General features: G+C 46.9%; 1 protein-coding gene across 3 annotated transcripts in view; it reads right to left on the bottom strand.

The window, feature by feature from the left end:
• Positions 1-27,812, bottom strand: part of TNIK (TRAF2 and NCK interacting kinase) — a 116,527-nt gene that overhangs the window by 38,517 nt on the left and 50,198 nt on the right. For 2 of the 3 annotated variants that reach the window (XM_031554996.1, XM_031554997.1), the window contains exons 4-13: positions 23,104-23,214; positions 20,821-20,911; positions 19,337-19,467; positions 14,384-14,438; positions 13,951-14,029; positions 10,248-10,423; positions 8,600-8,666; positions 7,387-7,591; positions 586-696; positions 39-125 (exon numbers count right to left, since the gene is read on the bottom strand). In XM_031554996.1, coding sequence (XP_031410856.1) covers positions 39-125; positions 586-696; positions 7,387-7,591; positions 8,600-8,666; positions 10,248-10,423; positions 13,951-14,029; positions 14,384-14,438; positions 19,337-19,467; positions 20,821-20,911; positions 23,104-23,214 — 1,113 coding nt within the window. The remainder of the gene's footprint in view (positions 1-38; positions 126-585; positions 697-7,386; positions 7,592-8,599; positions 8,667-10,247; positions 10,424-13,950; positions 14,030-14,383; positions 14,439-19,336; positions 19,468-20,820; positions 20,912-23,103; positions 23,215-27,812) is intronic. The other variant, XM_031554995.1, reaches the window with a different exon arrangement.

Here is a 27,812-nt window from a genome sequence, read left to right as displayed (position 1 = left end):
GCAGGAAGCATCAAGCAGGGACGGGGTGTCCCATTTACCAGAAGTAGTGCTTGTTCCTGCAACAACTGCTGCTGCAGGATCTCTAACTGTCTCTGCTCCTCCTCTAACTGTCGCCTGATGTACTCCTGGACACATGGCAGCAAAGATCAAAGGAAAAAGAGAGAGAAGGTGAAAGAGGCAGTGTTTTGCAAGAGGAAGAGCAATGTGGTGGGCACCCAAATCCATCCCACCCACGTGCTGGCACTGATCAACCGGACTGGGTACCCAAAGAGCCCAGGGACTTCTGAGGGCAATGAGCTAAAACTGCTGGGAAATGGCCAACGTTCACCGTGGGCAGTGCAGAACCCCACCCTGGGGACAGGAGGGTGGGAAAACCCCTCACCAAGCATCCCCAACCTGCAGGCAGGTTGTGGATCCGCACAGAAATCAATTAGGACAGCAGGAAGCGACGCGCACAGCGCTAACAATTAAACCATTTCCTCTCCAGTGGCGAAAGCGGGGAAGAAACAGGAGTGCTCATAAGAAGACGGGCCTTTTATCTCATTAGAGCAAGAGGCACGCACTGAGGGTGAGGGCCCACACTACCTGCTCGTGCTCGGCACGCCGCCGCTCCTCCTCCCGCCTCATCTGCTCCTCGTAGTGCCGCCGCTGCTCCCGCTCCTGCTGCTTGCGCAGCTCCTTCTCCCGCCGCTGCTGCTGCAGGGGCAAAGGGCACAGGTCAGCCACCAACATGGGTGTGTCCCCTCATCTCACAGCCCCACAAAGCCACTTCCAAGGTTTGGGGGGGATGCTAAGAAGGCAACACGTCCCTCTTATGCTTGCTGAGACCAAAACCTAACACGCAGAAGATCCCAAATCCAAGGGTTTTTCTCTTTTCTTGATTCTTATCTGCCAGTCATGTTATCTGCTAAGGAAAAGAAGGCCATTGACCAAGTTGCTGAAGATCAAACTGCTTTTTATGACAAAGGCTCACATACTTACAGCCTCTTCCCCTGCAATCAATAGGGCTCTGTAAGGATGTACTGCTCCAGTCTGGCCACAATGCTGCTTGCAAGGGGGGGAATCGCAGGCTCATCGCATGCCCATACTGAAAATAATTAGCTAGCAACAGGCTGAATCATTTGCAATCACAGAACAAGTGCAACGGGGGCTTACCCTGCCCCTGCCCACTTCCTGGCCCATGATCCCTCTCATTTGGCTCTGTCATGTCCTAGCCAGCAGCAATATGGGGCATCTCAGAGTGATGACAATCTACCACCTGCTCCCATGCTTCTGATGTGAACTGCATGGGGAAGATGGACTTCTCCTTACTTCAGAGTTATCAAGATGTGACTCGTGATTTTTCTCCCCTTCAAGGCATCCCTCCAAGGCTGCAGCTTAGGGACACCCAAACTGCTCTCTTCAGGGATTTGGGAGCCACAGGCACGCTCCAGCCACCAAGGCAGCAGGCAGCTCTGCATGGCCACAGCCAGCTCATCAGCAGAGGGCACTCAAATGCAACCAGCAGCTGCCAGGGACTGCGGCCAGCGTAGCTCCTCCTCTGGGTGCAGAGACACACATACAGTGCTCATGGGGAGGCGACCCACAGAAGCACGGACCAAGGCCTTGTTTCTCCCTTTTGTATTTTTTTTTCTACCCACATGCTGGCACTGGGTAGAAATTCTTGCTGCTGCGTGTTGGCAGAGTTGAGGAAGGTATCGGAGTGATTTAAATGCTGCATGATAGCTACATCACATGGATGTAGAACAGGCAGCTGGCTGCAGAGGCTCTGCCCAAGGAGCTGGCTGAGCTCTCTGGAGGTGAAAATGCATATAGTTTAAATTGCTGATAAGCAATAAACCTGCACTGTCTATATACGTAGATTTGGTATCTGTTACCTACAGATATACAGACATCTATCTACATATCTATCTAGATACATATCTCCATAGATACATAGATATCTACAACAAGAATACACCACATTACAAAATATGAAAGAGCCATTGCCTGTGCTACACCTTTCCATCCACAGGTAACACCCACAGGGATCCCGCAATCTGATGACTGCCTCCAGCTTAACACGAGAGCTGCAACACAGCACTGGCACCATCCATGGCCATACTCATCAGTGCTGTTTAACTCGCTGCAGGGGAAGAAAATTGCACTCAACCTGAAATAACCTGCCAGCTCCAGACTCCGGCGTGTCCCACGCCACGCACGCTGTCGCGCTGCCCACGGGATGCATGTGTTACTCCGTGCGTACGCATGTCCTCGGTGAGAGCAGCGCTAACATATGTCTGCTTTGATTCTTTGAGCTCTATATTCAAAACGAGGTGAGCGGAATGTAGCAGTGACAAATGGGATTTCCCGGCTTTGCCAGCTCCTGCCTGACCTCCTCGGATGGGAGCTGGGGAGGTCGCTGCTCCCATGCACTCAGACAGCCCCCATGAGCACGGGTTGAACACATGCTAACCTCAGCTCATAGTGCAAGTGGGGAAGGCATAGTGTGCATCATACTGGTTTGGCTTGTGGGAGAGAGGGCATTTTAAAGTGTTGTTTTTTGTTTTTGTTTTTTTTTTGTTAAAATAGCATACTGTTGAATAAAACACATAATGGTTGTGTAGGCTGGGCTTGGCTGGCAGGAGGCAGGGGACTGAATGCCACAGCTATTTCTCAGATAAAAATCACCGGATTGGTCTTTATTTCCTATCCAGCAGGCACACAAAGCCAAATCCCTTCAAGGGAGAACAGAAAATGCTGTTCCCGGGAGAGAGCTGCACACTGCTACCCTTCCAGCCAAATGCACACACCAGTGCCCAGTGAGACAGGTCCATTTTATTCTCTCCCAAAAGGCACACACCTAACTACCAGCCCTTCTCTGCACCTCAGGCCTAGCAAAACCCAGGAGCTGGGAACTGAGCCCCCACAAGTGCAGCTTTCTTTTGGAGCTGGGCCAGCCGCTAATCGAAATAGTTAAGAGACTTCTATGCCCTGCTGCACCTTTATCAAGGCCTGGGGTACAGAGCTCATCTCTGCTTCTCTCTACTTCTACACCCCTTTGGTCAGGTCATGCTATAACTAAAGCATTTGTCATGGCTGCCTACAAGCAACATCCCGCCCAATGCTGTCCCTGCAGAGATGCAGCAGCACAGGCTCCTTGTACACTTGCTCTTAGGGCCCTGGCAAATAACCAGGAGGGATCTGGCACCATGGAGGGGTGGGAGAAGCCCCCCAGCAATGCACCTCTCTTCCACTCCTGGCTCACAACAGTGCCTTCCCCACTTGCTCCTGTGCCCACCAGCACAAGGATGATAGGAGGACCTTGTTTGAAATAGGAACTGAAATCTGCAAGATGCAGCTCAAAACTGACATGAAGAATTCGAAGAGCTCTCTTTATTTGCCTCCTTTTCTCCCTGTTTTCTGCCCTCCCCCTCCCACCTTAAGTGCACACCTCCCACACTTCTCCAAGCCTGCAACTACTGTGTGTATTTACACTATTCAGATTTATTATTCATGCAAGGCAAGAGCACCAATTAATTAGGACTGCGTTTATATAACTCTGCAGGTAGAGATTTATGTAGCTGCTTGTAAGCCAGAATGGGATCTTATTTGTGCTGCACTGGAAATGACAGGTTTTAAATATTGATGAGGAAAGACACATGAAGGCAAAGCCTCCAGTGGGAAGGCCTTTGGAGGTTGGGCACGAAACAAGGACTTCAAAGGAGCAAGCTCTCCTTGCTGTACAAGACGCATTTAGGAACAGGAGCAGTGGGAGAGCTGTTCAGGGTTAGAGTCTCCCCATGAACCATGAGGGCCCTGAGAGGCACTAACACACGCAAATGCAGCTCTCAAAAACCTTGGCAGCTGCTCCCAAACCTGAGCATGAGGCAGCAAAGATGTGGAATGGGAATTCCAAGTAACAAATGAAAACAAATACTCGAGGTGGTTGTGTTGTTGTGGCAGGCTCATTTATCCAAGCCACCAGGGAAACAGTGACTATGGCTGGAACGTCATCGTTCCCGACACATTGAGCACTGGAGCATGGAGAGGTGTTTCCCACAGGTAGAAAAATGGGGTCAGAACTTCCTACCACAGCAAATGGGGATGTGACAATGCTCTGAACCACTGCAGGCTTTTTTTGGGATTATCGTGGAGGAACACGACTGAGACTCCGTGCAGGAAGAGGGTCTTGCTTCAGAAACAATGAGTTCTGCAGGCTTTATAAACAAAGCAAAACTAAGGAGATGTAAGATTTAGTGCATAACTGTATTATAGGAGCTCCTGCAATGGAGCTTTCCTTGTAAATGGGTATGCTGGCTGCTGCCAGGATCTCTGCAAAGCAGCAGTCCCGATGAAAATGCTCCTATAAGCTGTATGACACCCACAAGAAAATAACTACAAATCCAGCTAGCCTAAGTTTACCTATAACAAATTGCAGGAAATCTTTTGCATTGCTTTGTAAGAACTTCCACTAGACAGTGCTCAGCTGGTTATCATCTAACAGAGCTGCAGCAAGTTTGTATTCACTGAACATCCAGCCCAGTAACCGCAGTGACTGCAATCTGCCATGTAAACAGCAAGGTGCTTAGATGGGGCTTCTGCATTCCCTGTAAAATCTGACCTTTTGTTTTCTGCCTATCAAGAAAATTTAAATCTGCAACATGACATAGAAATGAGGTTATAAAAATCCTTCCTGACTACAGCTGCTCACTGCTGCCAAGGGGTCTGTATGGATATTTGTTGTGCAGTATTCTTAATGCTCCTGACCATGAGATGTGTTTTCCTCCAGCTCAGCAGGAGTTTTGATGATAAATGCAGGGCAGCAAGGCTCATTCTGCACAAATGGAACGTGCAGAAACTTCCTGCATGAGGGTAAACAAAGCTGCCTTTCTACTCCTCACAATCCAGCACAGATAAGCCTCACCATGGGTCCCGTGAAGGAGCACAGAAGAAATTCTGGTCCTATTAGGTAGAGGAAATCCAGAGTAAAGAGTCAACAACTGGAGCTATTGAAAAGTTAGTGTTAGAAGGAGCTAGGAGGCCAAAAGGAAACTGCCTGGCCGCTGCCAAAGAATTTGGGTGCTGCTGTGATGGGTCTGTAGGGCTGCTCTGTGGAGCAGAACAGCAGCAGGGCAATGGAGCACAGGGTGCCTCAGGCACCGACCTCAATACTGAGCTTGGCACAGCTGTGACAGCTGCTGTCTGCAGGCCATCAGGCATGTGCCACCCCAAAATATCTGGGGAGAACATGAAGACCAAACTTCACCCACCACTGACTGTGCTAGAATCAGGAGCAACGAAACTTTGTGTGCTAATCTCTGCCTCTGCCTGCAGCAACCCATGGCAGATACAAACCACCGCACAAAGCAGGTGGGCAGCTACAGGTGTCAGTAGACCTCAGAAGGGTTTCCTGGGGAAAACAGGTAATGTAGGGGCATCTGAAACCCCACTGCATGGCATGAAGCATGATCAGCCCCCAGGACATGAGTGCTGCTGGGCTGAGGGAACATGGCAGCTGCCAGCACACAGCTCTCTGTTCTGTCTTAATCCCAACAGAACCCATGGGCTGATCTCACTGTGGCTCTGTGCTGGGCAGAGTACACCTTTCAGTTATCATCCCACTATCCCTCCCAGTTCTCTGACACAGCAGGAGCACAAAAACACCTTTTCTCTCATGGCCTGCTTTGCTCCAGAAGGCATCTGTCTTTCGATTTAGATCTGAACACTGTAAAGCAGCTGGAAAAGAGGTAATGGGTGAAGAGCCCAGGGGGGCTGTTCCAGTCACTGGAAACAGAGGCACTGATTTCAAATACTAGCCATGGTGGCATTAGCTTTTAATGACATGGGGGTAAGAGCAGAGCTGGGCAGAGCTGTGCCTCAGCAGTCCAGGGCTGAGCTGCCAGCTTAGTGACGGGATTAGTCCTCCATCAAAACCTGCCCGAGGAGCACAGGCAAAGAGAGAGAACGATTTTCTTCTGTATGCACAGAACATATTAATACAGTGGCAAGTATTGTATTCATTACAGGATTTCAGCTAATCTGCTGTCTGCTTTTATCCTGGTATTGTTCCTCTTCTGTACTGCTTGCAGCAAGCACGTTCTTACAATGGCAGAGCCATGATTCCCTTATGATAGTCCCTAAATAAGCGTGTACTGGCACAGGGGATTTCAGGGTGTGTGTGCATGCGCATGTCCTCTCTCCAAGGTCCTCTCACACTGACAACACGACAGACTTACACATTTACCAGGCAGAAAAGAGCTCAGAACCAGCAGGACCACCTCAACAGACGGCCTCATTTATGGTGAACAACCAGCTGATGGAATTCTTTCACAGCTACGCTCCTGACTTGGGGCATTACTCATCCCACTCAACCCAGCCTAGGGAGACCCAAGTTAAACATAAAAGATGCTGTGGCTCAGTCAAATTAAGGGTGTGGGTGCTCTGATAGCCCATTTACTGCAGGACATCTTTCAGACCTATCGGCGACCTCTTCATAAAGCTCACTTAATTACCCTTAATGCATGAACCCTTCAATCAGATGCTTGGGATGAGCTCAGAGTGAGTCAATGGGTTTCCACGTGCAAAACCACATCAGAAGCCGAAGAGCAGAAGAAATCCCCTTATTCTTTCATGAACTTCTTCAGTCAGTAACTGTGAGATAACCCCAAAGCAAGCACTTCCTTCCAGGGTCGGGTGCCACTCGCTGACACTGCAGCCACCCAGTCAAACACTGCAGCTAGATTTTAAATGGGGTGGATAATTTCATGACCGGTCGTATTTGTAGCTGGTACGTTAAGACAAGGGTAATGAAATCTTATGCTTCGGGGCACATATGGATTGCTGCACAAGCCAGGCATCTGCTCCTCCCCCATAAGAGAAATTGTAATTGGCAGGGCTGAAAGGACCATTGCTGAAATAAAAGATTAAATGGGACATAAGTGGTGCATGGATCTGGGGAAAGGGCAAATGGAGTTTTTTAGCCTCTTTACAAGCATCATATTCCACAGCAGCAAATAAGGACAATGAACATGACAGATATCTGGCCTGACAGGAGTTTTGGCCACCTGGACTGAATACAGCTGTCACACCAGTTCAGGACTAACTGTGCTCAGCAGACCCAGGGACCCTTTTAGTTTGGTGCAGAAGGGGTTTATTTACAATGAACAAGCTCTATTACCTCCACAAGGGCTGGCAACACTTAGATGGTGAGGAGAGCGCCCGTAGGTTGGTACAACCTACATGCAGCACGTGTGAACAAAGGCTTTGTTCAGCATAACAAAACGCCTGGTTTACCATCTAGAGAGGTCAGGACACGATCACGGAGCACGCAGAGAGTGGGACCTGTTAGCAGACGCTGCTGCTCAGCTCCCAGAGCCCCAGTTTGGCTCCACTCCAGCCAGTTACCTCCTCCAGCCTTCGTCTCTGCTCCTTCTGCTCCTCGATCCGCTTCTGCCGCTCGGCCAGCAGCTGCCTCTTGTGCTCCTCGTTCTCCCGCTGCTGCTGCTCCAGCTGCTGCCGGCGCAGGGCCTCCGAGCGCTCCTTGTTGGCCAGCTGCAGCCTCAGGAAGTCCCGACGCAGCGTGGACTCGCCAGGCAGGTTCAGGATGGAGCTGCACAGGAGAAAAGCACCACGGAAGGTCCCACGCACATCCTTCAGCCTCTTGTCCCACGGCCGTGCACCCCACAGCACCTAAGCACTCAACCACGCTCCCGTAGTAGGAATGGAGAGAAGGGCTGGGTCACAAGCATTGGGGCAGGTCGGTGCCAAGTGGAACATGAGTTTCACAACATCTCCCCCCACCATCCCTTTTTTCTTTCTAAATAATTTTGTTTTCTTCTTAAATATAAGCCCTGAAGCAGACAAGACATTGCTCGATCATACGCCTTGGCCCAGACCACAGCTCACCAACATTTATTTGCTAAAGGATTCCTTTACAGTAAAGTTTCTAACCAAAGTCCCTTGTGCTGCAGTGGCAGGCACTATATTTAGATGTTCACAAAGCACACTTAGCATGAATCATTGCCAGCTATTAAAATACTACATTATCTCAGGGAAATAATGGAATGATCTGATACTAATTACAATGAGACTGAAAAATGTCATCAAAGAAAGTTCCAGCCCTACTGTGCTTGAAGCAACGCTGGAAAGTTTCATGGTGAAAAGTTACATGGAAATAGGGAGCGTGGATCTAAGGAACCACATTTGCAAGAGTCTTTCTTAATAACAGCTCACACATTCTTCCACATCTAAATACCCATATGGGCAGTTCCTCACAGCACAGTTCATGTGAGCACAGCAGCTGTGTATGCATGAAGGATTCTGCACTACTTGCACTGAGCAGGGCCGTCTAACAGGGATGTGCCATGCTCCTGTACCAGCCTGCACTGTCAATCTCACAGAAAATGAGACATCTGGGTCGTCCCAGCCTTTCAGCTAAGGGGATCTGTAGCATCAGTTTAATGCCCACTCACCATCTAACAGGGGGAATACACTTCATCCTACCAGGGAACAGGACTCAGTGATCAAACTGTCCTTCTTCTAGTTTGTTATAAGCCTATAATCCAAGTCAATTTCGTATAAAGAGACACAAAGGTAAAAACAAAAGGTTGATTTTTACCTGGGCTCTCCAGAGTCATTTTCCTCCTCCTCCTCCTCACTTCCACTGTACTCGTATTCTGTCTCATCTAGGAACATAATTGCTTATCAGTGCCTTTTACTAGACTCATTTGTTTTTCTGATGATTAAAAACTTTGAGGGGAGAACGGAATACTCTTTCTTTTTCCTGTCATGAAAAAGAATACTCAGCATTGTTTCTGTCCATTTTCTGATATTATGAGAGGTCTGCAAGGCATAAAATCAGCATTGCTGTCCCTGACTGCTGGCCCTGGCACACACAGCACACCTGGGGAGAAGGCTGCAGTCCTGGCTGCAGCAGGTGCAAGCCTCCAGCAACCAAAGATACACCATGTGAGGATGAAGAGTAACCATAAATAAAGATTTACCACAACACAGCAAAAACTCTCTTCAGAAGAGCTCCTGCAAGTGAGACACACCAGAAGCTTCTGAAGCCACAGGCACTGGAAGGTGGGATTTAACCACTGCTCTGAAGGTAATGACCTTCTTCTAAAAATATGCTCTTCCTATGCAAATCCACATGTTTTCCAGGCAATGAAGATATCTACATAACAGCCCAATTGCAAAGTTGTGCTATGTACTGTGATTTCTACTGGGATACTGGCTGTATCAGATGAAGGGAAAGACAGTAAAAAGAAAGACTTGCATTTATCCAATTACTCTCCATCTCTAGGGTACAACCTTCATTTGCAAGACTAAACACATTTAATACTTTGCTAGGATCCAGCTTTATTGTTTTGATTACAGTGAAATCCATTACAAAAGGCTGGAAGGTAAGCATGAAAAATTAATACTGCTACCAATAAGAAAAGAAATAGCGATTTATATTAGTTTGCTGAATTCTACAAACAAGCTTTCAAATTCAAATTCAGCTCACGAGCAATGGAGTACTTTAACAAGTTTTTCAGCTATCTGATCTTCCCTTCAGAGCACTTTGATTGGGCCAGGAGAGTTCACTGCAAACATCCAGTTTAATAGGTTACTCTTAGTCAGCGGAATTGCTTTGGGCAAGGGTCTTATCTGGATGTTCGTTTGCACAGCTCTGCTCATCACTGGTGCTGCAGAAATGTCACGGAGATCAACAGACTTAAAAGATGTGAGCTGGGAAAAAATGCAGCTTGGCAGCTTCTCCCTCTCACATGCTTGCACGAATATATGCACACGTGCATTTTATACACACATTTTTATGAATCAGAGCTTAAATGTTCCAAGTAGAAATTACTACCTGGACAAAAAGACACTATTTTTCATCAGGAAAAAAAAAAAAAGAACTTAAAAACATTGATTAGCTCTAATGACAATCACCTGCAGCCTTTGTATGAACACCAATTGCTTTGTTATGGGTATTTGTTCTCACTTCGACTTTGGTGATGGCCAAGAGGAACCAAATCAAATAAGGTATTTTAAAACATGACAAGGGTGCACAAAAAAGGAGCACACCTACTTAACTCAACCTGCATGCCCTCTGAGTGATGGCAACTTGAGACTGAGACTGCAAGCAACCCGGTCCTTTATGCCCTTCTCATTCCTCCTCTTCCCTTTCCCACACAGATACACCTCTGTCTGCCCGAGGGACCTCCAAACACATGGCAAAGCTCAGGGAGTGCCCAGAGCACAGCCTTCCCACTAACCTTTTTCTCCTCGCTTCTTCTTCGTCCTGTCAATGTGGTCCTTGAGCTGGATGCGGACCTGCCGCTCGTTGGGCTGGTCTCTGATGAAGGGGTGCTTCATCAGCTGCTCCGTCGTCGGTCTCTGGCTGTGGTTCTTCACCAGGCAGCTCTCAATGAAAGACTGAAACTTTTTAGACCTGGAAGGCACAGGAAAACAAAAGCAAACAGCCACGTTGATTCCTGTATCGGGAAGTCAGAAATTTGTGGGTATTTGAGAATACTGCTTGGATGCTCCCAGTTCTTGCTCAGGTGCAGCTTTCTGGGAGGATTCATGCAACTTCCCTGTTGACACTTAGCATGGGCTCAAAGCAGCAGCATCAAATCTCCTCTTAGTTTTCCCATGCATGCTCCTGTCCATGTTTTCCCAGGTGCTATTAGGGGAAAACACCACTCTGCTGAGTCTGGAGAAAGGTGGGAACCATCACTGTAATGGGGCATCAGCAAAGCCAAATGGCACCAGTAGCAACCAACAAAATGCAAGAAAACGTTCTTAAACCCTTCCCTTTGACTTTGCAGGTAAGAATAAGAGACCACACCTACAGATAAAACTCAATCCCTCAATGAATTGTTACTCATCAGACCCCATGGCCCAGCTCAAAGCCCAGGTGAACAGGACGTGCTCTTCTGGAGCATGGCTTGGGCAGAGGCAGGACCATGGCTGTGGGTGGCAGAGCCCAGCCTCTCCTCACAAGCAAATAGTTAAATTCAGCCTCAGCTGAAACAATTTCAGCCAAATCTCTAATAAACAAGCCCTTCTTAATCTCAAGTTTTGCATATCAGAAGTTCTGCCGGAATTAATTTCACCACATTATAAACCCAAGAGAACAGGGATTTACAAGGAAGAAAGATGTTGACAGGCCACTATGCTGTATGTTGCTTTAGCAAATAGGAAAATGAGTGTAAATTAATGACAGAAGCCAACAGATACTACAGAATTGCATTGAGAAGTAAAACAATAAGCTTTTGGGGATTTTACTTTTAAGCTGTCAGACTAGAAGTGATTTATCTTTTAAGTGCTAATCCATACAAATTGAGATGCAAAAATAAAATACACTACTGGATCCAATTAAATCCTCCCTCCAGCTTTATTAACGAGCAAATCTTCATCCTGCACCTTGCCTCAAGGAACCCTGTGTCTCTGTGTATTCCAGAAGGGCCAGACCACATGATGCTCTAAAAACTACACCTCCAAAGCATCATTCTCCTCTGTGGGTCTGAACCTGGAGACAGTTCATGTCCGGGTGCACAATCCAACCCCAAACACAGCTAAGCTAAAGTAGTTTATGATGTTTCCTTCAGCATACAATGGGTTTTCCTCCTCCTCAGGCTCCAGTGCAGTATTTGCAGAGAGATGCAGGACAAGGATCTTTGCCCAGCCTGGCCCTGGCTAAGCCAAGACACAGCCATGTACCTCATCAAGATGCTGTCACAAACTTCCAACTGCAGCAAGAACTGTAATCTGCATGTACCCAAACAAGGCCTGCTGAAAACTGAAGCCTGCCCCATGCATCCTCAAGTTGCAAGGACAGATGCAGAGATGTGTCCTTTCCCAGGCCAGCAGGTAAAGCACTCACAGCACCAGATAGATGCCACTCAGCATTGCTTTAGGTGCCCCAGGAGCCTGCAGGCATTTGGCTCTCTTCTCCAAAAAAGCAGCAGACAGCAGATCTCTCTCTAGCTCTGATTCTGGGTGACACCTTTACTACTTCTCATCACCACCCTGGTGCAGGTCAGCCCATTTCTGTAGCCACATGCACTGCTGTTTCCCAGCTCAGCCCATCTCCATAGCCAAATGCATTGCTGTTCCCTCAGCTCCTCGGCTTTGCAAAGCTTAAATAAATGTTTGCAAAGGCTTCCCAGCTGCTTAGATGAAAAGTGCTATCACAGTGCAAATACCACTTCATTAACAAAGAGATCTTGTCATTTTTTATAAGGCAGGGATAGGAAGTGTTTACAATAATGACATCACTAAAGTTCAAGTGGATTTCACCTGTGAAATGTAGGAAGAAACAAAGCATCACTGCTGGCTGGATTTAATTGGAAGAGAAAAGGATACCAAAGAACCTGTAACTTCACAGGACCACAACACTGTTTCAAAAGTGAGTTCAATGATCTAGCACGCAAAAAAAGACTTGGCAAGCAATAAAAAACAATAAATAGAGCCACTGTGAGAGCCTGGTCAAACATCTCAGCTTCTCCTGGGTCTTGCAGAGTTCCAGGTCCAATACCTCAAGCTGAGAAATGAGTCAGAGACAGCAGATCTGCCTGCAGTCCCAATGGAAACACTCCAAGAAATTGTTCTTAAGGAATTGGTGGACTCTTACTGGTTTGGAGCTGAAGGCTGAGCTGTGCAACCAAGGAGAGGAGCAAAGCCAAGGACATGTAGATCACCTGCCACACCTGGGGAAGATGGTATCAAGCAATATCCTGGCTGGTGCAGAACACATCTAAGTATGTCAGACTCTTATCTGAGCAAGAAGTAAAATAGAAACTCCACCCCAGAGCAGTGTTTACCTTAAGGAGATGGGCAAAGTACTCTGCTCAAAGCCTGCTTTTGTCAGCTGCCTTCCCCTTTGTCTGGAGGCTGAGAACCTTTGCTGAATAAACAGCATATTTGTATGAAAAAAAAACACCAATCCTCTGAAGTCTTACAATCCACTTTGCACTGTGGCAGTGAGGATAATGAAGTAGGAGACTGGTGATCTGGCAGAAAACAAGTGTCTAAACTGTTTTCTCAGCTCTCTGACAAATGGCAACCTAAAAAAAAAACTGTGCAAGGAGAGAGAGCACCTTCAATACCCTCTGGCAGAGCTGGCAGGGAAAGATCCTTGTCCTGGTTTGGTACTGGAACATCTGAGGACTGAGCTGACAAAATCAAGACACTTTTTGCTAAAGCCTGGGACTCCAAGGCTCTCATTCCTCTCCCCTCCCAGTAGCATTCCTGCTGCTTTGGCACCGAGTGTTTGCAGTGCCTACCAATTACTCTGCTCCCTTTTTTTGTGTGTGTGTTTTCAAAAAGATAATACGCATCATTTCAAGGAATAAAGCACAGCTTCCTCCACGCTCTCAGCCTATCTGAGGCCATGCTGTTTCTCTAATGCCTGGCAGATCTCTCCTGATAAAATCAGGGCTGAACCTGAGGCAGGCAAACCATGCAAACCAGAGATGAGTGTTTTTAAGGACTCCAGCTCCATCGGTACAGAACATACAGTAACAAAACAACATCTGCTGGGCTTTAGAAGTATTTTTCCTATGGGTTTTCATTGGCATATCCCTCCTTTCTTTTTCCTTTTTTTTTCTTCAAACGTGATGTACTTTTTTCCCCAAAATTTTAAAATAAAGCCCAAACTAAGTACAAATCTCTGCATTCTTGCGCTTTCAAGATAAACTATCCTTTCTTTTGGCCTGGCTACACGTTTCCATTTGAAAATGGAACCTTACTGGAAAGAAAGGGGAGCCAAGTGAAGTGTCAGCTGCTTTCAGCTGCACAAAGCCAACTCAGTGTTGGGAAAGGGCAATGTGAGAGGCATTTCCCTCTCTACCTCTCCCCTTCCTCCCTCTTCCTCCCATGCCTGTGCTCTGTGCAGACCAAAATGCCTTTCCACAGGAGACCCAGGCCCTAATATGCACCCATTTTAAAACCACTGAATATGGAGAGACTCACCACTTCTTGGATTTCAACCTTGGGGCTGGGTTGCGGGGGATGAGGAAGAGGGCTCTCATGGGGTGCATGTCACAGAGAGCTGCAAAGTGCAAGAAGAGGCGTTAAGCACAGCATGATGTCTCATGAAGAACCTAAACACACACACCCAAACTCCTTCCGATGCCACCAGATCAGCAGGACACACGGAGCACTTGCAGCACCAGAAGCCACACATGGGTTTTTGTTCCTTTGCTTGCTGCTCCTATTCCCTAAGCCATGTCGACCTGGCTTTTCCCACATCTTGGGCCCTGCAAACTGCACCAAACCCAGTCCAGGCTGCTTAGTGAAACCCTTGCCTGGGGTTTCCAGCACAAATCCCCGTGCCTGCTGACACTCAGCAATTCCTAGCAAGTCACCACCAGCATTAACAGAGCAGAGCCATGCATCTACTTACGGGGAGCGCCTTCTGCCATCTCTATGGCTGTTATCCCCAGAGACCACAAGTCACTCTGTAAAAAAAAGCAGATGGAAATGTGTGATGCAGTGGAGTGTTGTCACAACAGTGGGCACAAAGGGAACCTCAGGGCTCAGCCCCACGAGCAGGGCCTCTGTTTTCTCTGCCAGGCCCTAAACCTGCAGCACAGGAGATCATCTTTTATGCTCTTCCCATATTTTAAGGCTTGATAGTAGGCTCCCAGACTTGCTGCTTATCCCAAGCTTTATTGCAGAGCTTTTGGTGGATGTCACCCTAGTGCAGGTGTGGGACACGGCCAACCCCTGCAGCCATCTCACTGGGCACAGTTCCCAGCAGTTGTGTTGGAGAGACGTTGGCATCCCAAAGGTCCCAGTACAGCCCTTTGGCTGTGGCATCCCAATGAGCAAACTCCCTAAAGCCTCGGTGATCCAGCAACACACCACCTCCCTGCTCCATGAAGAGGGAAGCAGCAAGGGGCAGGAAAGAGGCACAAAATCCAGGTGTTTTCCTGAGACTTTGGCAGAGATTTCATGCCTTGTGACCTGACTAGCCAGTCCCAAGGACACAGCACAGTGGTGTAGCTTTGATTCCGCACCACAGGATGCAAGCACCAATGTGCCAGCCCTGGGGCTGTAAGGTAGCCCACAGCAGCCATCTGCGCCCTGGTAATGGGGCTGCAAGCTTCCTGCTTCAAGTTGGATGACACACAAATGGATTTGTTGCAGCTCCTGAGAATACAGCCTGTCTGGGATAGATTAGAAAAACGAAGTATCTTGAGATACCTCAGGACTCTTTTGAATCATGCTCTGCTCATTAGCTAGAAGGATGAAAAGCAGTGTTTCACTAGTGGGAGGAGAAACGGGTACCCTCACTTACTGTGTTCCCAATCCTTCCTCAGCCCACACGGTTGTTTTAGTCTCCTGAATGATCAGTGCACAGAAAGTGCATCTATTCAGAAAGCTCCTTTGATTTCATGCTTGTATCACTTTTCCTTCAATTTTCTCACTTGCAATGAGGGATATTTATAGCCCCAGCTCCCTGCCTGTGAGGCTCTACTCCTCACCAATCCATACCACAAGAAATCCCACGTGAGCCCTGGCTACACCACTCGATCCAGTAACGAGTCCCAGAGGATGGCTCAGCTCTTACAGACAGGAGGTGCCTTACGGACACCATGCCATCAGGCAGGAGGAAACGAGAACCTTCCTTAATGGCACTGCTGCAACTTGTGCTGGCTTTCTTTTGGCAGAAGGTGGCTAATTCATGACTGGGACATCATGTATAGGACAGCCTAATGATTCATATCTTTGCACCCAACGCACTGGGAACAGAACCCAGACTAATTTTGGTGCCTTCATTTGAAGCACATCCCCAACGCATCTCCAGGCCTGGTGGAGGGGAAGGTGCCAGCTGGCACAGGCACACTGCTAAAGCAAAGCCAAGAGCTTGCTCCTTCCTCTCTCTCCACTCTGCCATGGACCTCAAGGACAGGGCTGCTCTTCCAGCAGGTCTGGTGGAGATGGCTTTGTCCCTAGACATCATCTCACCAAACAGGGCTTCCCAGCTCCCTACAACGAGCAGTGACTCCAGGCTTCTCTGGGAGCTCAGTGCAGCAGCTGTGAGGCTGAAGTTGTGGTCTGGCTCATGCTGAAGGGCAGTATGAGGACTTGGCAGCTACAGAACAAGCCCTGCTGAGATGGGACATAGCAGTGGTCCAGGGCAGAATCCGTAGCCCCACAAGGAAGCCAAACAAGCCCCACACACACAGATGCAGATGTGAGTTGGAAGCTGTGAGTACACTGAAAAGGACTCAAAGACTGGCTAAGCTCCAGTGACACAGAAGAACGAGTATGAGCTGTGCTCAGGTACATCTCAGAGCAGAGGGGATGGACTCTGCCTCCCATTCTCCCTCTGTGATCTCCAGTTCCCACGTGCTGCTCTCCCTGTGCCCCACTTTCCACCATGGCCCTGCAGTCACTTCTCAGTCTGTGCTCCATTTCAAAAGCTGTCCTTCCCAAGCAGCCCTGAGCCTCTAATCCTGCAAATTGGTGCATCTGAGAAAGGTTGTTCTTCCCAGCTCAGAGCACCAAAAGCTGCAGGGCAGGAACCCCCAGGGACGACAGCACCTTCTATGTACATATGTATGTATGTATGTATGTGACACCCTCCAGGAAAGACAACCTGCATTTTACAGTTTCAAGGCCAATTTCCTTCTTCCTAACCCAAGTTTTCCCTTAACAAATACTGTCCCATTAGTCCTTGCTTCAGATCCTTGTACCTGCCCAAAAATTCTCCCTCAAATCTCATTTGCAACACTTTCGCAGGACAGCCACATCCATTCTTTGTCTCTGCTCAGCTGGGATTTATGCTGCATACTTAATTATCTCAGTCTTTCCACATGATTCAGTACGCATGACCCCTTCCTTTGGGTTGCCTGAACTCCTTCCAAATTCCTAGTGTGTCTTTCCATATTGAGGTGCCCGGTATTATATGCAACATGCCAAGTGATCTTAAAACTGGAGCAACACAGAGAAGGATTATCACCTCTCTAAGTCTCCGAGAGAAAGCAGAAAACTCAGTGGGAAGCACGCATTTCAAACTGATCTAAAATTCAGGTTTTTGTTTCTTCTTGAGTCTGAAAAGCTTTTCAGTCCACCCAGCAAAAAGCCGCTGTGCTAATATATTTGTATTGTCTTGATTTGAGAAGGGAAGCAAGCTGGTTTTTCCTTTTCATTTGACACTTACTGACAAGATATCTAAAGAAAAAAGTAAGACTGTCTGGGGAAAAAACAACAAATAACCTCAACAACGTGGAGCTTCTATCTGTTCTTTTGTAGTGGTTTATTTTTCTGAGGAGGTATTTACTGCATCCTTCCGTCGATTACATGGCAACTCTTCCTGGCTCAGAAAGAAGTGAGATTAGAGGCTTTCTGTCCAACAGATTAAGCCTGTGAGGATTCCTTTTCTTCACCCTCTAAGTCTCATCTTTTGTATTCACTACTTCAAGCCAGTTAGCTAAACCTGAGTGTCTGATTTGCATGTCTTTAAAAAATAATAATCGTCATTTACATTTTTTTCCCCACTTCAAAGCAAGAACATCAGGTGCAGGGACACGACCTGGGGTACAGGCTAATGCCCAGTGGCTCCCACATCACCATGAGCTCCACAAACACCCTGCAGTAAGTGTGTCAGCAGCAAACAGCCTTCTCTTCCACATCCCCAGTCAAGGAAAAACTGCCAGTGCCAAGTGCAGAGACAAAGGGGCCCAGCATGCTACGAGCATTTGATCCTTGGGGACAATAGAGGGATTTTGGTCCCAGCACTTGTGCATCACTCAATGACATATTAAGTGCCCCAGTTTTTCTGGAAAGGGTAAAACCTCATACAGAGGCCTTCCAGTGCCTGAAGGGGGGTCACAGGAAAGGTAGGAAGGGATTCCGTAAGGGCATGCAGTGACAGGACAAGGGAAAATGGCTTCAAACTAAAAGAGGGGAGACTTAGATTAGACATTAGGAAGAAATTCTTTACTCAGAGAGGCCCCAGCACTGCTGCCCTGAGATCTGTGTGTGCCCCATCCCTGGAGGTGGCCAAGGCCATGGGTGGGCCTCGGGCAGCCTGAGTTGGTGGGTGCCTGCCCGTGGCAGGGGTTGGGGCTGGGTTATCTTTAAGGTCCTTTTCAACTCAAACCAGTCTGACATTCTATCAAACACCAAAGCAACTTTTTGTTACTTTAAAATCCTTCATCTCTTAAAAATTCTCACGGAGGCCAGTAATTGCACTGCAAATTGGTGGGCTGTTGTGCCGTTACATTACGCTGTAACATCCCGCTGTTAAAAAGCAGCTACCTACCTAGCCTCACACCAAAGGGCTGCAAAGTCCTTTTAAAATAATTCTCTGCAAGTTACCTCTCAGGGTGGGCACAGAGGCGTAGCAAGCTTTGTATCCCTCTGCATTTCCTCCAAAAGCCCACATTTTGGAGCTTTCTTTGCTCTCCGAAAATGCTCAGTGGATCTCAGGGGGGCTGCAGTTAGAAATTCATGTTCTTGACACTTCAACAAAACCACAAGGCACAAAATCCAAGGGACAAGCCCACAAACGTGTGTCCAGAAACTTGCAGTGTGGCAGAACTGTGATAAAATATGGAAAGCTTTCCTTGCCTGAAGCATCAGCCTCCAGTGCAGTTTGAATGGGCAGTGGGAATCACACTCCCCTGCTGACCTGCTGCATGGCATGCCCCTCTCTTCATCTTACAGCTCAGTAGCAATGTTGTGCTGTCACTGATCCAAAAATAAACTTTCAACAGGCAACAGACATGTGAAAAGTAGGTCAGAGCCCCAAACGTCTGCTTGTGTGACAACCTTCAGATCTCCCTGTGAATACCAGCCTGCAGGCCAAAAGATCTGATTTTGCCCTTTCTAAACCTGACCTGACTTCTCTAAGGAATAAATTGAGGAAACGCAGCGTGTTTGATGGTAGTATTTAAACATTCAGCACTGAAAAACTGAGGAGCAGGTAGGAAGCCTCAGTCTGACACCTTTCTTAGCATGGGGAAAGACTTCTTCACACTAAATCTTGGTAGGTGATGAGCACAACAAAAATTCACATTGGACTGAAATTCGCATCTCAAAATTTAACAGCCAGAAAGCAGGAGGAGACTACACTGCCTGTCAGTATAACTAGCAAAGCTGCAAGAATGTACTAAATTCCTGCCTGCTCAAGTTTTAGGTGCTGGGACACAAAATCTGAGATCCTACCAAGCACTACCTTCACATGTTCATGGTCTCATTTTAAGCACTCACAACTAAGACAGCACATAGAGAAAACTCTTTCTCTGTGTCCCCTGGCTGCTTTATTTCCTTGATTACCTTATTAGTGACTGCACTAGACTTCGCAAAGATTGCATCTGTAATAACATACAAAAGAGTACAGTACCTTAAAGTCGTAAGTGGCATCAGGATTTTCATCACAAGCAATGACCTCAGGGGCCATCCAGTAAGGCGTTCCAATGAAGGTATTTCTCCTGCCCACTGTTCTGTCCAGCTGAGCACTGACACCAAAATCCACTATGGACAGGAAAGACAACAGGACATTGTAAGTGTCAGACACAAACCTGAGCAACATTCTTCTGCTGCATGTAAGACAGTGAAGTACACTAACAGCATAGTCAGGAGAGAAAAATACGGCCAAAGACACTTCTGTTTCATCTTTGCTGAGGTCAACAGATCAACAGACGTCAACCAAAGATGAATCTGATCATCCGATTTCCAGCTTTCATAAGCAACCCTGTGCCTTTTCCTCCTTGCTAGGAGGCAATGAAAAGAAATCACAGTTCCTCATACTAATGAGAATCAGGGTTAGAAACATGAATAAGCAGCGGCCTTTGTTCTATGGTTTTTTTCATTGAATTAAAGCCTGCCAAATGTTTGTAGAAGCCTCATTTTTCTACCTAAATTCTTGCTGGAAATGGCAGAAATGTAAAAGACTTCAGGAACCGAGGCTAAGGACAAAAGCCCATAGGGAAATGTCAAGCACAGAGCTGCAAAATGAAGCAAAAACTGATGAAATCACATCAATGAGAGAATAATCCATGGTCCACTAAGTTCACTTTGCACAACATAATGGCTGGAGATTTGCCCTGGAGAATTTCCCCTTGGAGGGGAATCTTCACCAGCATAAAGCCAAACAAGCTGGTGGTGCCATCTGTTAAGATGGGGTTTGATTCCACAGCAAAGACATGGTAAAACAAGGATTCCACTTCACTTTGCCAGTGTAAGAAATCTTCCATCACTAGCATAAATTAAAAATGCACAAAGATAGCTTTAATAAGATAGGTGCCGGACAATGGAGGGTATCAGGACAGACAATGTGCTGTTATCCATGTGTCTTCATGTGGATGATGGGTCTTTTCAAGGATGACAAACACTGCATACAAAATTCAGAATATTTCTTGCAATTGAAGTGCTGTCTTACAGGTTAGCTTGCAAACCTGGATTATGTCATGGTAAATGGAATGGATTATGGTGCTGGAGGACACACACAACGCGTACAGCTGTGGAGAAATACACTTTGATGATGTCTGCGGATGCACACAGGCAAATTTTCAATCTAGGGCATGAAAAATGATCACAACTGGTCACCCTGTATCTGGTGGCAGAACTGCCCAACCCACCTCTCTGCAGAAACACCGCTGTAAATAGATCTTTGTATGCAGAACTTGGTCATCAATCACTGACAGTTTATTGTATGGCACCTGATCAACACCCAAGGTCATATTTTTGAGGCCAGCACAAGAAAAAACACACAGCAGCTTTTAGGACCCACTGCTGTTCCCCAAGTAATTTACAGTTTCTACCAATTTTATTTCTTCTCTCCAGGCAGCCTACTTGCAGTTTCCAAGAGCTCCAACCAATCCTTACCTAGTTTAACTTCTGCATTTTCCGTCAGCAATACATTCTGTCCCTTGATGTCTCGATGAATTACTTTGTGCTGGTGTAGATGACTCAAGCCCTAGAGAATTCAGAGAAAGGTTAGAGGAATCCGAGTTCAAAGCATGCTATTTCTGACATTCCTCCTCAACCAATTACGGTCCAGAAATGAAAGATTCACAGTTGGAGTTAAGCACTTGAGAACACTTTTGTTTATCACGTGTTGAAAACACTGTCCTGTGTTACATGCTGGGGGGACATACCCAGCAAATGGAACGGCCACTGGCTGGCTGCATGTGCTGCAGTGGGTGCTCCATAGCAGGTGACAACCACTGACAATTCTAGAGGGATTAAGACCAGCCTTTCAATTTCTGCAGGAACCCATAGTAACCCAAATCTCTCTGTATTTCTAGATGCAGTTTTCCCCATGGGCTTTTTTGCCTTAGGGAGCCATTTGTGTTGCAGAAATAATAGAAAGCTTGTGTGTCCTTTCTGTGCTTCCATCATCAAGAAACCAAAAAACCCAATTCTCTTTGTTATATTGGTCCAATAAATGGGACTCCAATATACTGAAAAGCTTGTATTAAAAAAGATACCATGGAAATACAGATATTATAACTTGAACATATCCCTAACAGAGATATAGCTCAAATTAAAAGCCTGTCTCAAAGGCTAAAGGTAAACTAGCTTTTCTGTTGTGTTGCTTTATTAGCTCATTAATTTCTTTTTGCAGCCTACATTTTTATTTCATTCATTTATTGTTACATTTCCAAAGTAACATCCACCTATATTGCCAGCTTAATAAAAAATGGATTACTTTAAAAACTACTTCTGCATTAGGTTTACACTTCACATTAAACATTCATATTCGAGGAAGAATATAATTTCTACTATCATTGCTGGTAGTTATTAGTCATTTTTTGTTTGTTACCTTGAGACAACACTGTGGAACTGATTATATCTGTAGAGGTGCCCTGCTGCATTCAATTTTTAGCCACATTATACCCAGTTAGAGGCTCGGTGCACTGGAGGCAAAGCAAAAATTTCACTAAAACCCAACAAATCCTGCCACAGAGCAGGACCAAGTCTTACATGTCAGAATTACAACGTGCCCTCGACTTCTGAACCAAGAACGAACCACGCATACTGCAGCATGAAGGTGGGAGCCTTTTATGCCCCGAAATACTGTTTTATGACCCCAAATCCTCAGCAGCCCTTGGAGCCTGCAGGTCACTAAATCAACCGCCTCGAAGCATGGCCACAGCACAGCAGAGCTTGCACTCTGCACGGCCCAAATGAGAGCACTGACACTTGATGGTAGCTCTGGGACATGATTCAATGGATAGGTTTTGACTCACTGACAGTGACTATTTTAAGAAGAGGGCTCACAGAGTTCATACATTTGTAATGAACCCACATGCAACTGTGGTTTCCTGACACTGAAAGAAGAAGTGAACAGCTCCAGCTCCTTCTGTACATCAGGCTGGTTGTGCTGGCACAGATGGTGGCACCAAGGGTCAAGAGAAGTGCTGCGTCACCCCTGGTCAACTACAGGAGCCTAAGAGACAGCGTCAGACACAGCCCAGTGAGAGCTGTTGGAGCAGTCATTTTGACTTGTTTTCTTTGAATGGCTCTTGTATAGTTCTCTTCACGTGTCTGCTATTTCTGTCTTCTCTGGAACAAAATTTCAGTTCATGAACTCCTACGATTTTAATGTCAGGGCAACCATTGCAATCGCATAATCTGACCTCATTTGTAGAAAATACAAGCAAGTCTTTGCTAGAGGTGCCACCCTGCAGTATGTGGAACTCCAGCGTGCCCCGTTTTAAGACGTTCCTGTCAAACATTTATCTTGTGGGTATAAAAGCTGCAGCATCCTCATTAAAGTCAGAGGCATGTGGATTTAATAAAGCATAAGATGTTTTTTAATCATGCAGATTCTCTCCACAGGTTTTATTAGTCCTTACCTTTCTGCTAATTGAAATCACAATCCTACTGTAAATAAATCTTCACCTCGTTAATATTAAGGGAAATTACATTTCAGCTGAAGGAAAGAAGAGGGTTAAAATTCAGGCAGCTAACAAAGCTAAAGGGCATTAAGTAGTGCTTATTTATTATGCATCATACAAGCACATGAATCATTCATGCCTACCAGCACCGAAGCTGCTCAAGTCCATAGAGCAGAGCCTCAAGAGCCAACGGCTTCGCGTGTCCCCAAGGCCCACGTGCCACACTCCACCAACGCATGGCATTTAGCTCCCTCTGGGCACATACCCTTAAAATCTCTCTGCAGATGTAGGCAATCCACTCCTCCTTCAAAGTGTTCCCCTTTGTGTTCTTGATGAGGTCGGTGACGGAGCCCGCGCCGCAGAACTCCATCACCAGCTGCCAAATGAAACAGAAGTGCAATTACTGCAATTAGGCTGAAAGCATCCTCCGGGCCGCACAGCCCAAGGGCAGGGCCTGACACCGGCAGCGCAGCTGCGATCAAACCTATCTACTTTTAATCCATGTGTTTTTTGTTAAAAACGGAAACAATGAAAGATGGGAAGGCTGGAAAGGTGTGGTGCACCCCAGTAGGGTGGGAATAAGAAAGAGGAGTCACTTCAGTGCTGAAAAGCAGGGATCAGAAACCTTGAAACCACACTAGCAAAACTCTGCCTCTTGCATTTGAGTTCTTCAACCCCAAATATGTGAAAGCAACATGGCAGATCTGAGAGCTTTGTAAACCTTAAAAAACAGCAATATTTTTCCATTTTTGTACCAGCCCATCTCTGTCTTCAACCACCTTTTTAAGCAGAGAGCCCTCCAGAGGCCAAGCTCGCTGTGCGGCTCCCCAGGGACAGCCGGAGCCCTAGTGCTCGGGCTGATGCCAAATAGACCAGGCACCACCATCTGTACCACTTACAAAGCTCCATAACATCAAATACAGAACACAAGGATCTAACCTGCCCCAAACTTAATCTTGTCATTGAGCAACTGTGAAATAAAACATTCCAAAACAGCCCAGGGTGCGACTCTGCTTTCCAGGGCCACCACAGGCTGCCGGCAAGCAGCAATCCCTGTGCTTGAGTACCTGAGTGCAGCACGACGTACAACAAGCCTCCCCCAAGTCCTGCTGAAGTGGTTCTTTATCAAAAGTGAAACCACGTTTTCCAGTTAGATCAGTTTGTCTGCAGAAAGATATTCCTTTTCCCTACAAGTCTTGCTGTGCCAAATTCTTCACTGCACATGTTTAAAGTTTCCCATCACACGTAGCTTATGTGGTATTTAACATTTTCCAAGCAAGAAACATCACCTCACTAAAAGCATGGACTAAGAGAAGAAGGGAACAGCAAAAGGTCTGCCCAAGTCCTACCCAAATTGCTCAGAGATACTGATTAAAAGACTGTTATAAATAAACAATCGCAGAATTCAGCCCCAGTACTGCTATAAAATTCCTGTACAAATAAAATGCTTGAGCAGAATACATCCGAGTTGGCTGAGAGATCCCTCTGACCATGCTCCTATCTTTAGTTTTGATATCAAGTTTCTCTTCTCTTCCTAAAATGACAGCTGAAATACTCTTTGCATATCTCGTTACATCAGGAAACTGGCTCCCAGCAAAGATGCACGGCTGGCCAAAGTCTGTCCTGTGAGGACAGTATCTGCATGTGTTTCTGATTAACAGAGCGTTTGGGATACCACTGCAGCAAGCACTGAAAGGAAATCCCTGGATAGCTGAACCAGCTGAAAACACTCTCCAACCCAACAGGCTGACCTCTCCCTGCAACACTTTATGGCCTCCTGCCATGGAAACTCATCCGCAGGATCTCACCGGGGTTTGCAGCAAGAGGCCCTGGTGGCTGGAGGAGGTCTGGGAATCATTTTGTTAAGGATCACTTCACCTTTGTCTTCTCCTTCGGAAGGAGACAGGTTCACCCACACCACACCTGTTTGCATGAGCAACAACCCTGCAGAGGAAGGGCACATCCTGCTGTGTACTGCTGTGTACTGCAATCGCAGTGCTTAAAGGAAAATGGGACAAACACCATTAGAAGTTCTCAGTGCACACATTAATCTGCCAGACTATCTTTATGGAGTTGGCAACTCACTCAGTCCGCTGTTCTCTCCCTCGTTGCACAGAGCTAAGATTAATTTTGCACCAGTAGGTGAATAATGCAGCTGCCCGCTGATGTATCCAAAATCTGTAATTGTGAAACCTCTGAGAGACTAACACTGAAGAGACAGAGGGGAAAAGATTCTTGGGAGGAGCGTTTCCAACTTGGCTTTTGAAGAGCTGTTCAATCCTACAGCATCCCTGGGAGAACACCCAGCACCAGCAGACAGGGGCTCAGCAGCACACAGGTTGCTCCCAGAGAGCCCTGCCATCAGTTCTCCAAGAGGAGCAGCAGAAAGACAACAAGGCTGCCAGCACACCTCTGTCTGGAACAGAAAGCTGATGGACACCTGACTTGAAAAAACACCACTTCCAGAAGTTTTCAATGGGACAGGAAGGCAGCTGGCAGCATGCTGCTGTGGCAGTTAGCGGCAATGAAATCCCACTCCCAGAGTTCTCTCTGATGCTCAGATGGAAGGATGCTACAGAAGACCCAAATATGGTTTTACTACACAACTACAAAGAGAATAAATAGTGAAGGTGGGACACACGTTACTGGGTAAGGTGAGGCTTCACAAGAGCAGTAAATGCGCACTGGAACAGGTACAGAAAGGACTAAAAAGATGATCAGGTCGCTTCAAAGGACACAAAGATTTGTTTAGATGGAGAGTTATTTAAGCAACAAGGCAGATATTGCCATGGTATCATTATATATAAACACCCTCTGGGTGCACGTCGGGTTAGAAGCCAACAAACAGCCTTCCAGGAGAAAAGAAAAAGGAACAAAAGGAAAGGCTTCAAATGGTGCTCCTATCAGATACTTTCTCACCAGCCCCATGTCTCCAGTTGAGTGCTTTGCCCAGCTAACACTGGCATCATCAGCAATCTTCTTAAGGGATGGAGTCATGATGGGGTAAGACAATAAACTTGAAATGCAGAATGAATTTTTCACTGTAATCAAAATTATCATCAAGATGGGATAAAGGTAATATCGTCTTCCAAAATTTAATCTGCAAGGCCATTTATTGAGGAAGTATTTTTAAATACAGTTCATTTAGCATCTATTTTACTCTTCGTCTCAGAGCGACAGCAAACTTGACAAGGAAGCCAAATTCAGAAGCAGCAGCTGTAAATCTCCATGCCCTGTTGTATCACCCAGAGAAGTGATACAGCTCTGAAATCAGTCACCATTCCCAGAATGGGATTCCACAGAGACTCCCATTCCCTCCCACCAACAACTTTTTCCATTTTTCAAGCCAGTGAAAGCCATCACACAACCGCCCCAAGTGAAATGCTGATGGAAACCCTTTCCCCTGTTGTGAAAGCAGAAACTGGGTGCAATGCAACCCCTTGTGCCCCCGCCACACAGATTTCCCACTCCACCCATACCCTGGTGAAAGGGGCTCTCACCCCACACATCATGGCAATGATGGAGCACTAACGTGTAGAAATCTCTGCCATGTCAACATTTTCCCCGTGGGCAGTGGCAGCATTTGGGGGACTGAAGAGAATTACATCTCAACCCCAACCAGCCTCCTGCCAAACGTGTGATGGCCTGGCAACCAGCACCCGAGGTCTGCAGTGAGCAAGGGCCATGCAGTGAGGTCCCGGCCACCCCCCGGGCTGCTCCCCCTATTTCTGCACCTCTTCTCCCTGGGGCCCCAATCCCACCAAAGGCACACAGCACCCCTGGGGAGCAATGCCTCATCTGTAATAGCAGGAAGAATCTCACAAGAATCCAACAAGAATCTGGTCTAGTATTAGATATGGAGGTCGGAGGCCCTGCTTAGGGCAGGGGAGTTGGAGCTTGATGATCATCACTGAGTTCCCTTCCAACCCAAGTCATTCTACCATTCCATGAATACCTCGGTTTTGTATTTAACATTCCATAAAGGCTGTCCCCATGACTTTTACTTCCTGTTTCACTAATGTATCAGATCTGTGATACACATCTCTATTGTTGTCTGGCCAAGCACGCTCTCTTATTTCAGGAAAACTCATCTGGTTGGCGAGCTCGTCCTTCAGGGCAGGCAGTGCTACCAAACAGGAGAGACCTGCTCATCACCAAAGCACGCGGCAGAAACGATGACAATACTTTATGTCAGGAGCCCGCCGCGCTTCCGAGAGATCTTAATCACCATTGAAAGAGCTCTCTGTTTTTTATTTCCATATCAGCCTCCCGAACGTCGATAAAAAGAATTACTTGGGCATTATCAGAAACCGTTTTATTTCAACAAAGGGCCAATGAAAAATAAACAAGCCTTTATCTGCACTGGAAGACTGATCGAGTTCACACAAGTCCTAATTCAATCAGATGCCAAAACAACAGCTACTGAAGGCAGTGACACCAGCACTCCTGCATGGCCAGGGAGCGTCCCCATAACACCTCAGCAGCCCGGCACCACACAGACTGCAACACAACTTCTAACTGCCCCACCTGCCTTTCCCAGGATGAGCAGCACTGCTGGATGCACAACCCTTTTCCCCGTGCATTGGTTGGGTGACCCACAGGGAAATCGCAGCTTCCTTCCTGACCTCTGCCAGCAAAGGTGCCCCAACACACACAGCTCCACAACGGAGACATGACAAAGAACCTCTTCTCATCCCAGAAGTTCCCCTGTTTGGTAGCTTGGGCTGCACTGCACGGACTAAACATTTTAGAAAAATTATTTTCTTAACACTTGCCTATGCCAAGAGCTCCTTGAACTGGAGCTGAATTCACAAAAACCTTCTCCCTTGGTCTGGCTGTGCTAATCCCACACTCAGGCAGGAGCTAAGCCCAGCTCCAAGAGTGGCTGTCCATCTAGTGAGGGCTTTGGCATGTGCTTGACTTTTTTTTTTCTTTTTTTCCCCTCAAGGCACTCCAGCAGCACAAGGTGAAATG

Source organism: Meleagris gallopavo, chromosome 11, assembly GCF_000146605.3.
Source record: "Meleagris gallopavo isolate NT-WF06-2002-E0010 breed Aviagen turkey brand Nicholas breeding stock chromosome 11, Turkey_5.1, whole genome shotgun sequence".
NCBI classification, from domain to species: Eukaryota; Metazoa; Chordata; class Aves; order Galliformes; family Phasianidae; genus Meleagris; species Meleagris gallopavo.
Note: the sequence above shows the minus strand (reverse complement) of the source record. Positions and strands in the feature narration are given on the sequence as shown.